Here is a 12,439-nt window from a genome sequence, read left to right on the forward strand (position 1 = left end):
AAAGGTAATCACAAGAACTATAGTAAAAATAACGCAAATAAATAAAAATGTCTCAATATGCATCAAAAAATAAATCACAAACTAAGTGGACATATCAACATTGCAAAAGAAAATACAAGATCAAGCTAAAATCATACTTGATTTGCACAGATTCATCGTGCGCAACAGTAAGTACACAAATTTCGCCCTGTCAGTATTGCCTGGGCCAATTGGTCTATTAAAAATAGCTTTTAATTTTATGATTGAATGGTGTTTAAGGTTGTACGCACCCCCACCGTTCCGCTTCACTGACGCTTGCGCGTGTGGGTGGCTCCAGTCGAGAACGATTTTCCCACACCGGGGTCAACATTTCGCGATGCCGGTACCGTGACGCAATGAGTCATCGCCGCTTGAAAGATTTGGAATTCTTACATCAGTGGCAAATCATTTGACGTGTCTATCTGTGCATTAATTCTTACGCCACACCTCTGCCACACCGCTCCGCTCCGCTACAATACACAAGCAATACACATCCTCCCGGTAGCGCCCACGAACGGACGCGGGATGATGATACGACCGTATCGAAACGAAGCGTTGGCGTCCGTTGGCAGCGGTCATTAAAAAACGGTTTTCCAACGCGAGCGCACCATCGTTCTAGCGTGAGTATTTCTACTTTTGCCACGGATGTTGTCGTTCAATCGCACGCTAACTATGCAATCTACGTCAATTAATATGACCACGAGACGGATGCTGAACGCGGAACGGCACACAAAGGACTCGCGGGAACGCGGGGATTAAAATGTAGGCTCGCAATGCTACTTTTAAATCCACATCCCTGGGGCGTGTAATTATTCCTCTAAATTACCCCATTTAAAATCATATCGTCTTCGGCAGGTGCGCGTGGTGTGTGTTACGAAGTGACTTCCCTCGGCGTGGTGTGACGCTTCTGCTAGAATGGAAGTAAACAAAATAAAAACAAATAAATATACAACATGCGATAAGCTGGGCTGCAGTTGCGTTGGTACTGGACTAGCCCGGGCTGGTGCATCCTGAAGTTAAGCGACAACAGGCATTAATTAAATAATGTCTACAACATTCAGCCAACCGCTTGCGTTAAACCTGCCTTGGCAAACCCTTTACCAACGCATAAACCGATAACACGCACGATTCATCCGCTCGGAATGTGACTTTTCGACTGGTTTTTTGCGTTTGCTTATATTTCACGTACCATTTTTTTTTCGTACTCTCTTACTCGGACTTCCCCAGGGAGATAGTGATGGTGGCAAATCTATAAATCAAGTCACCTGTACAGACACCATGCCCCGAACGATCGGATTATCCGCTCAATTAAACTACACCTAAAGGTTAGGAACGGCTTTAGCATCACTGGACGGTAACTCTAATCAGCAACTTCTAGCCGAACGGAAACCCGAGTTCCCACTTTACAAGATTGAGCTGATCGGTAACAGCCCATCTGTCCTGGCTGGATAGCAGGCTAGAGCGAGCCCCTCATTGCATCCAGAGCGCATCAGAACATTGCTACCAGATTGTACGCCCGATAAGCGGGCATCTGATTGACACCCGGCGAGCCATGCAAACGAGCGTGCAGAGCTGCAGATCAGTTCCAACATATGCACGCCAATCAAAAGTCCTCAGAATGGGCAGAGATGGGCAGCGATATTCTAGAAGATCCTGCCCGATCAGGGCGTTCTGTCTACGGTACGCTACTTCCGTTTCAATCCGACAAACCCCTCCCAAGCACAGCCGTTGGGGAAGTGGACAGTTTCGGAACGAAACCCCTTCACCGTCGCTCAGGGACGTGCCGTTTCATATTTTGAACTGCCGACCTCCGTGATTGATGCAGCGCTTCGTGAATCCATTACCGTTCGCCAAAAAGTGGACGAGTCCAAACATTCACTTTTGCGCTTCCCATCCCGATGATCTACTCCGGTCGGAGCATGCGAATGGAATCGGTTAACCTTCCTTCTGCTGTTTGGATAAGATCGAGCATTGGGTTAAAAGTGCTCAAACAGCTGTTTGTCTGCTCATTTATATGTAGTCCTTAGGATAGAGATCATGAAACGATGTTTTACCTGGTTCAATAAACGATGTTTTGCGAGTCATGAAAGCTCGGTACAATAGTTGTTGCTACATGCTTAACCTTCAACGTCGTTATTGCATTAGGCATTTGAATGTAAAATTTAATCCTATTAGTTGTTAACAACGGCTCAATATATTGAGGCATAATTTATGTTCGATGTTTATTCGAATGAGTTGTTGAAGAAACTCTCAATCTAACCGTTAATTTTTCTATAATTGCTTTCATTGCTTTAATATGTTTAATGTATACACACTGTGCATTACACTCAAACAGATTTCATCAAAAGAGCTTTAAACTATTCTATGAATTAAATTAATTAATAAAATATTTCATTGTGCAACATTCGCTGGCGAGAGTTAAATTCCACACTATGTCAGTTAATGCTGCTACATATTTCGAAAATTAACTTGAGAATTTAACTGGCCACCTGTTATGATGGAATGCTGACAGCAATTTTGGCGTCGAATTTCTCAGCTGCAATGCAGGAATAATTGAGCTTCGTAATTTAAGTCTAAGCCTTTCAATGTTTTGATATCGGCATTCTTCCTAAAATAAAATTCTTCCTCAATCTCAGCTCGACCTGTTTCGGAGGAAGACCTGCTACTTCACTTAATTATATACTGCTACTTTATTACTCAATTACTCTATTGATTTATTAAGATTTCTTGTGGACATTTACTCTAGAACGACCAAGCGTTTTTCATAGTTGTATTGATCATTTGCTAACAATTTCTAAGAAATCCTGGAATCAGAGGCGGATTAAGACTTGATTCATTTAGAAATGAGGCACTTTTTTTCAATGCCCTGAACAGTTCAAAATGGAAACTTTAGACAGCGTTTTGTTGACAGAAGTAAACACTTCGGATTGTCCAATTTCTACGGAACTTCGTTTTTAATTCCCCGAGATATTCGACTTGCAAGAAGGGAAGCGAATCCTGATTGTGCACAATGATCTGCATAATCCATCGGTAAACGCTGCCCCTAACTAATTAAGCGACGGAGTGGAACCGATTATCATCAAATGCGATTGAGAGTCGTTCGGAAAATCAAGACTAATCCTAACATTTCGCACTGTACTGTACGACGGAACCTACTCCGTTGACCATTTTCAACACAATTTTTCACACTAAAAGCCAACTAATTAGCTCCTAACTCCGCATTCTAAGTCACCCTTTTGTGAAAATGTTTCTTTTATATAAAATCTTTCTACTGTTGATTTTTAACCCATTACATCACAGCTTACGAAATGTCAAACGCAAAAATCTGTCTCTCACTCTTCTCAGCGTAACGACCTACTAGGTCATGTCTGCCACTTCTGGCTTACTAGACTTATTTTACTAAACTAGACGAGCTTAGACTATCCAGCAACGGGTAAATAAAGTCACAACCAGTACGCGTAAATTAAGTCCGCTACCATCATGCCACCGGGCCTCCTCTGGAGGACAGTTGTTTTAAATAATACTAGATGATAATTTAAAAGCGCTTCCAGTGAATACTTCTTGTGTTAATTTTGGTCGATTATGTTGTGTTTTGTAGTGTGCCGAGTAAGGGAAACATCGAATGTAAGAAACGATCAACCAAAATTCTAAAAATATGCATTCTAGCAGATTATGTATTATTCAAAATTTGTGATAAACACGATTATAGGCACCCGAAAGCATATATTTTCACACAATTCAAATAAAAAATATCGAATTGTGTCAGGAAAAATTGAATTTCTATTCTTCAAATATTTCTGATTCTTCTGAATACTACTGAAGATGTAAATAATGTACTAGCCCCCGGCGTTTTGGAACTTTCCCAGATGGGCTACAAAGTTTCAGGCCGTTTCGTATATTTCTGATGTAATGGGTTAACTTGCCCTTACGGAGAAGATATTAGCTTGTTTGCTAGTGTGAACTAATTATCATTAAAACTGAATCCAACGAAACTGGGTAAATTCTAAGGAAAGATTCCACCCCTTTGCACACCGACTACTGCCACTACAATTCAACAGAGCAATGGAATGAGCGCATCCGTAATGCAGCGCAAAATTTTAATGACCATCCCCTATTGCAGCACTGTCAAACAGGCAGAACCGTTGGAAGCATGGGACGTTTTTGAGACTTTACAGCACAGAACAGAGCAGAAACGTCTCATCAGTAGAAGCATCTACATACAAACAGGAAAATAGGTTACGCCCGCGGACGAAAGACCGCGGGCGACGGGAACCAACGGGAAAATAAAAGCTCAAACTTAGCACGTCATTCCGGGGGAATCATTTAATTTCACGAAAGAAATAACAACCTTCGCTCGCCGCTAGTGATCCTGGTTGCCCGCCTTTAGAATGGATTCTGAATGGAGGCTCTTCCGCTGACAAAACTGCTCCCTGAAAGGTTCATCCAAAACCAATCAATAATAATGTGTTTACACATGATCTTTTCGCTGCATCTCCATCACGGTAGCCTCTTTTGTGCAGGACCTGTTCCCCGAAATTCCCAAAACATCCCACGGAACCGTACAGACGTATCGATGAATCGAAGAATGATTTCGTGCCAGTTGGTTCCTCGTTGAATGATTGTTTCTTCGCAAAGAAATCTTATCCAGCGCAAACCCATGAATTGGGCCGGTTCCCTTTTCCGATCAGTGTGTGGCTTTTGACTGCACGCCATCAATCCGTCTTTCCGTCGCGTAACTTGTACAGTTACGATAATAGACCGAAACGGTAATCGATGGCAGTCGCCAAAATTACATATAATGAATATTTATTACTCCCTTACTTGCCCTGTGTCCGGTCAAATGGGGGTCGAAATAGTAGCGAGTTTGTCCCTTTGTTTTTTGTTGGCCACCGTATAGTAGCATTCTTGAGTTCCTGTGCCTGTTTTCCTCCCGGTTTTTACTGCTGAATCTGTGCTGCGGATGAGTATGGACAAAGGAATGAAGATTTGTTGCGCTGGTAAAGAATCTGGCAATGAATTTTTTCTCCCTTTATTGCCTGCCCCAGATTGCATGTTTGTGCGTTCGCGTTACGGTTGACGATGCATAACGAAATCCTTGTTGGCAGTGTTTTTGGGGGGGTAAGGAACAGGTTGTTTGTTTCGTCATAATTTTTTTCACACCACATGATATAATGGACTGCGGGATGCGATTTTTCTTATCTTCTTCGGTTTGTCAAATCATCATCAATATTCGTAGCACGTTTCCATGCATTTTACATACAAATAAATGATTTTATTAAAAATAACTGAAACGAAACGTTTAATTCTTTGCAAAATAACAACGATAATGCGGCAACATTGTTGACTATAAAAATATTGTTTAAATAACTTCACCTAGCATTACTAGTATTTTGTTTTATTTGTTTGTTTTCCTTTTAACTTACTTCAGTTGAATGTGGAAGAAACATTTTCATGAAAACATTATTTTTTATTCACAACTTTCGCTGCTTGAAATTGGTTCCTCCAAGTTATTTTATGCTCTTGATATTATTTTTTAATTGATAGATATTTTTGAAATCTTGTTGAGACTTCTGACTGTTTTGATAGAGTACGAAAAGTTTTAAATATGTTAGAGAAATGTCTATAGCCTTAATCATCAATGGCATTGGTTTTTATTTGTTTATTCTTTACCTAATTATAGAGACATATCTTTAGGCAGAGGATAGTGTATTAGCAAAGTTACATTTATAAATACATATCTTAAATTAAGTTATTTTTAAATTATGTATTAAATAATACCCTTCTGAGACATAAAATTTGTCCTAAACTGAAAAGTAAATCCTCTTTGCTAGGTTCGAGAGAACGACGCTTAGACGGATTATTGGCCACGTATATGTAGAAGGACAATAGACAAACGACGAACTTACTATCGTACAGCAAATTAGACTCGCCAAGGCAAGGGAATGACTTCGAACGACCCAGCCCCTAAAGTCCTTTAAAGGATATCGTCCACGTGCACGAAGGAGACTTGGTAGATCCTAATTGAGATGGAGCGATGGTGTTGATGCGTCCGTCAGAAACTATAATGGATTGGTAAACGACGTCTCTCGACTGTAAGCGGTTTAGAGGACTCCTGCAGCAGGCCAAGACCGCAAAGCGGTTGTTTCGCCTGATGAGTAAGTAAGTAAGTACACATCTTCAATTAAATAAATTTAATTTGATGTCTTGACATTTGTTTACAGGATTTGACATTAATAATCATTTTACGTGTAGCCCCAGCGAAACAAACCTCACTAAGTTTCCATAGATAAAAGAAAATACATTTTTATAATCCATTGCAAAAAGAAACATTGAAAAAACACAGAGTTAAACTGTTAAAAATTAATGTTAACTGTTAATTAATGAGTATGAGAATTAATATAATTAAGACTTTCTTCTTATTTAGCGGCACTTCAACCACAAGAGGTCTACATATGTTAATTATGGATTCCTACAACTGTATTTACTCGCAGCTGGATGGTCAATCTTGCGTACAGGGAATTGTAACGGACCTTTCGAGTGGCCTACCGCAGAATTGGGAAGTTGGGTCCGGCGAAATTCCAACTAGAGGATTCATTTGAGGAAATCTGCCCTGACAGGCAACCTGTGATCATTCAAAACATTATCTTTAGGTATTTTCGTTTGAGTTCACTCTTTACCTCTTAGTTGCCGTGGGACTCCAGCAACGATGTGAACTCCGTGGAAGAAGTCCCAAGTGTTATTCTGCTAGAATCAAGTTGCATTTCCAAGTTGACTCAACAAAACTCAATACTCTAGAAACGCACAAAATAGTTGCCGCTTCTCGTCTAGATTTTCAGAAATGTTTTGCAATCGTATTCTCCCGGGCGGGGACGGAAATCCAACCCATCCAGGAAACCTCAAGCACAATAAACCCGTGTAGTTGTCAGAAAAAGTGTGCAAACCCAACCTCTTGCTGCCAACCGGGGGCATGTGAGCCGACCTTAATTAAAGGGCCCGACGCCCTGTCCGCATCCTGACAGGTTTGCCGGGTACGAACCGCTTTTCGGTAGGATTAATTTGAATCCATTCCGACCATTCCCACTGCACGGCACACGGAATCAACGGTGATCAAGACGTGTGATAGCCTCGAGTGCAACCGTTCTCATACCGCCGTCGTGTCTCGTGGTTGCTTCTCAGATTTACCACCCGTAGAACGTGGTCGAGCGAGCGAGCAGTGCAATCAGGAACCGTTTCTCCAGCTAGGAAATCGTTTCGGTTCTGCGGCACAAATTAATACATTCTAGATTAATGGGAAATTTCATCACGTCATATTTCTGCACGTACATCAGTCGGTGATGCGCTCTGCATGTTTTGCCTACAACCGACCGCAGAAGTTAGACGAGAGTTAATGCCTAACCTAGCCGAACCACCAGGAGTTTCAGGAGCTTTTGATGACATTGTACGCAGCAGTGAAGGCATGTGACCTTTTCCCATCCCTTGTTGCCGTGTATTGCTGGCAGGGAAAAATATCAGCAATATTATCCAAGCGCTAGATCTTTGGCCAAACAAAGTAAATAATGTAGCTGATTACATCTGGATGTGGGCTGAGAGGGCGTGCTCATCACCGAGGATCCCCCGTGGAGTTTCAGCCGAGTTTGTTTTGCGGGAAATCCCAGATGAGTGCACAAATGCACCGCTTTTAGTTGGTTCGTGTATCCCATCACTCTCGGGACCTGACCTGTCCGGTACGTGAACCGTCTCACACGACAGGAAATGAAGCTCGCATCGTTGCTCGGCCATCAGAAAACATATCCTCAAACCAATCATACCTTTTTGCCTATTAAACAGCTCACCGCAGAACGTAACAGCTCGTTCCCAAATCAACCAAGGTACGTATTAAAAAATTAACCCAAATATAACAACCGTATCGCTTCCAGGGATGCTACTTCATCAAGAACATCCGTGGCTGCACCGTCTGTGGCTGCTTTCTCCAACAACCCGGTGTGTCCCGGCCTGCGAACTGCACCACATTCTACCCTCGTTAATAAACAGCCACTCAATCGGTGGTCGTCTCAAAACGTCATCACGTGCAACGACGAGGATTCGAGTGAGGATTTTCTCAAATTACCCATAAATTACTGGTAATCATCTCTGCACATAGCTTCCAGCAAATGGTCCAGTTTTTTGGGGGGGCTTTGGTTTCGCTCATTATTATCTGTCGTATTATGGGACGACCGTTTTGCTGTTTGGCGCCCATGCAACGGTGCAAGCTAGAAGGTTACCAAAACAGCAGCCAAAAGTCATGGAAAGAAATGGGTTTTCAGGAGCAAATTGATTCACTCGCTGTGGGTATGTGGACGTCACTTGTGAAATAAGGTTCTGATGGAGTTTTGATGCACCACCCTGATCCATCCCGGTTGTTTCGGAGATGTAAACAAATGTAGCATTACTCATACTCATTGCACGCTCCATTACCTCTCACGTCAGTCTTCATTTGCCAATTTATCACTTGTCGCTGGGTCCTTTACTGTGGCTCTTACTTCACCAAACAGCTGGGAACGGCTTACCACATCGACAACTTCCACTTCCCGTGGCTTTTTCGCTACCGTACACGAAAAGTAACGAGCAAAAATGCAATTACTTTGCTCGCAGTTATGCTGAAATGTATGAAATCGTCACACAAACACAGTCAACATGAACATGAACCGCTGTTCGTTTTGTTCGGGTCTTTAAAAACAAAACCTCCGGTCGCCAACCGGTTTCCAAAGCCATCCCGAAATCGTTCCTGCCTTCCAGGAGGAGAATGCAATTTAAACATCGGAAGTTTTAATACGCATTCTCCGTACTGGAGCAACGGTAAGCCGAAATGCTGAAATGTATGTATGCCGGGAATCAATTCCGGAAACGGAAGTCCAATAGCGAAGCCAAAATCATTTTACAGGAATTGGATAGACCAAACCAACGACACGATGTACGCTCAAATTGCTCGTGCACACACTGAACTGTAGCGGCAAATTGACACCATCATTGAACGTCACGCAGCTGGAACTCCCGTCCGCCAGGGGGCTAACACTTGAACTGCTCGGCATTGTTGCAAGCGATGGCAACTCCGTAATTCATAGCCACTCGCAATGAGATTTCTATCGAATTTTTCTCAATTTATTATTTTTCTTATATGTTATATATTTATTATATTATTTTTTTTTTAATTTACATGCAAAGAGCACGATATGTGCAATGAAAGTGTCCTCAAAGTTCAATTGTGTCCCATGCTAGGCAACGTTCATGTCGTGTACATCACATTCCATCAGTATAATTAAAATGCAAATTTAAATAAGACTGTTAAGTAGCATGTTTTTAAATTGGAACGTGTCCAAATTAATGACACTACTTTTGTTTCATTTTGCAGAAGCTTTATGCTTATTGGCTTACCTTCTCCTCTTTACTTTACATCTTTTTGTTCTGTACATTTAATTTACAAATGTTTGAGTGCACCGAATTTCATTCCATTGCCATTCCACATTTATATGCTTAATAAAGGTTAAAACAATTCGAAGTTTTTTATCGTTTTATGCTTGTATTCCGTCTATGTTATACACTATATCGTTCTTTTTTCATTCTTTATCATATTCTGTGCATACGGCTAGGATGTGCCTGACATAAGGTCCCCACAGTAGGAACAATTTGTCAGAATATGATTGCAATATCCGGTGGCTGTGCGTGAGTTGTGTATGTCCAATTTAGTAAGGATAGTTTGTTCTTCATTATTGCAACCGTTGTTCTCGTCCTCGGGCTACTGATGTTCTGAACACTTGATGCCAGAACAATCTCTGGATAATGTTGTCTTATGTCCATTTGTTGATTTCCTTGTTTGGAAAGAGTTTCGGTATGTCCTGATACATGTTCTTGACCTTCATTGGCCGCAAACTCTTTTTTCGCAATGGCCGGGAACCGAGCAAAGGAGATTTTAGTTGATAATGGAAGATTTTCAACAATTTGACTATATATGATTCTTTGCTAATCCTACATCTAACATTTAAAGGATCTTTTCGCTCCTCATTTGGGAGGAAGCAACAGGTATAGCATATTTGATTCCGGTGCACACAGTACTAGCATACAATAAATAAATAATAATGGATATTTTCACATCACCTAGAAAACCCTTGTCGAACCTTGCTTGAAATCACACTTAATATTATTCAAAAGAATAAATTACATCGTCTAAAGAAAAATTTGATCTCTTAAACTGACTCTATAATTACATCGAATATATAAAAAATTTGGAATTGTATGCAGTTATAGAAGAAAATTAGAGAGTATGATTTAGTGGAGAACGAAAGGCGGATAAGGAGTAACTTAAAGTCAAAAGACCTTGGGATTAGGTATAGCACCGAGCATCTCTTTATATAAACAATTAGAAGCAAAGCAAAGAGAATTAAAAAGTATGTAATTATAGATCGAAATTGTGAGAAGTTCCCATCTAACCGAACAAGAACTAAATCTCCCAGGGAGGCAATAACATAGTGTTTGGTAAATAAAATTACTAATAATCAAATAACAGATCAAATATACATTTGTTATTGCATTTGTGTAAGCCCTTGGTGCAATCTGCTATCCCTTTCATATTCTGGTTTTGTGCTCGTTCATATGCCGTGCTAACTACATCACTTTCAATAACCATTACAATCGAAGCAACTCACTTTCGCAACCAACCGTACTGTATCAAAATCTAACCGTTCTAAAATGATGCAAACGCCTGATGAACCCGAACCGGATGATCAACAACCGCTCGAATCAAGGTCGGCCATTTCACTCGAAAACGAAGCCTTGGTGTGGTCGCTAGCATCCGTCGAGGCGTACCAACCCGCACCCATCGACATTAACGTGGGCCGGGCGGAACGTATAGAACTTCCTGCTCTCCGTTGGAATCGCTACGAAACTCTTCCGGCCAGCGTAAAGCTGACCAACACGGGTGAGACAGTTATTTTAAGCGCACGTTGGAATGGCGAAAGTCCTTCGCTGGAGGGTGGCGCGCTGGATGGGCGTTATCTCTTCTCGCAGCTACACTTCCACTGGGGCCAAACGGCACTCGACGGAAGTGAGCATACTATCGACGGCTACCGATTGCCACTCGAGATGCATATCATTCATTTTGCCGAACGATTCGGCGACCAGGATGAGGCACTGTCCGTGCCTGGCGGTATTTTGTGTTTGGTGTACTTGTTCAATTTGAAATCGAATCCGAACCGTTTCATTGACCCGGTCGTAAAGGGACTCGGCAGTACGGTATTGCCAGAATCGTACACCAAGCTCGAACCATTCCCACTGATTGACCTCTTCCACGCGTTCGTAGACGAGTACTTCCTGTACTGGGGAGGCACCCGGAATGGACCACAGGTAGCTCCGATGCTGTGGATGATATCGCGTACCCAGGAACCAATCGACTTTCATCAGCTGAAGCAGTTCAATCGGTTACTGGATCGTCGAATGCGCCCTCACCACAATCTGCAGCCATCGGACACCGGTCCGTCAAAGGGCAGACACCTGTTCCACGTGAATCCACGCACACCGATGGCGGTTAGCACGCTTCTGATTGAACCGCCGCAAAAGTTCGCGCACACACGCTGGATCGTTGACCGTCAGCCGGTGGATTGGAGCTCACCAGATGCATGCCGTCAGTATATTGCGAAGGTGCGTGAATACCTTGCCAAGAAAAAGTCCGACGACGCGGCTAAGACCCTTTGTCCTGATAAAGAGTCCACCACAAGTTTTGAGAGTTAATGTTTAATCATTTTGACGCTTATGCTTATAAATTTTAAATTTCTTTTTCATTCTAATAAATTTTAACCTTTAAGAAAGGGATATCTATCCCTTTTATTGTACCTTTTTAAAAACAGAACAAAGCAGCCCAGGAGTTTCGTGATTTTTATATACAAAACATTATGAGATTAGATAAGAACCTCTCAAGTTGTAAGATTTAAAGGAGAATTCAAGAACCGCACAGTTAATGCTAATTTATTCATTACGATAAGGACAAACAGGACTAAAGGTCTAGACGCTAACTGTGATGTCTAAAAGGACATAATTAATTCAACCAGCTATACCAAAGAGCAATTAGCACTATGCGCATTATCATTAAACTTAATTTTGTAATAAACATTAATATTTAGCACAGCAGCTATTAAAACCAACGTGCCAGATTTAAAGTGTTGGTGAACTTTCTTGAACATTTTATCAATTAGTGGTGAAAAATGCGATTATTGCTAGAACTGTTTGCCTGTTGAAGGCTCATATGAAGCTGCTCGAGAGGAAAAGAAAGTGAGATAATATTGTTATTTCACTGAGTTGCACAAATATCTTAGAGAAGTGGTCAATCATATAATCATTAAACAATGGAATACACTATTACGTACACCAAAATCTCGACTAGCCTTGCCCTTTC

General features: G+C 41.5%; 1 protein-coding gene across 1 annotated transcript; it reads left to right on the forward strand.

The window, feature by feature from the left end:
- Positions 1 to 10,740: 10,740 nt before the first annotated feature.
- LOC128298838 (putative carbonic anhydrase 3) lies at positions 10,741 to 11,778 on the forward strand. Its single transcript, XM_053034639.1, has one exon. It carries the CDS (start codon positions 10,741 to 10,743, stop codon positions 11,776 to 11,778), a length of 1,038 nt encoding a protein of 345 aa, XP_052890599.1.
- Positions 11,779 to 12,439: the final 661 nt, after the last annotated feature.

Source organism: Anopheles moucheti, chromosome 2 (genome assembly GCF_943734755.1).
Source record: "Anopheles moucheti chromosome 2, idAnoMoucSN_F20_07, whole genome shotgun sequence".
NCBI classification, from domain to species: domain Eukaryota; kingdom Metazoa; phylum Arthropoda; class Insecta; order Diptera; family Culicidae; genus Anopheles; species Anopheles moucheti.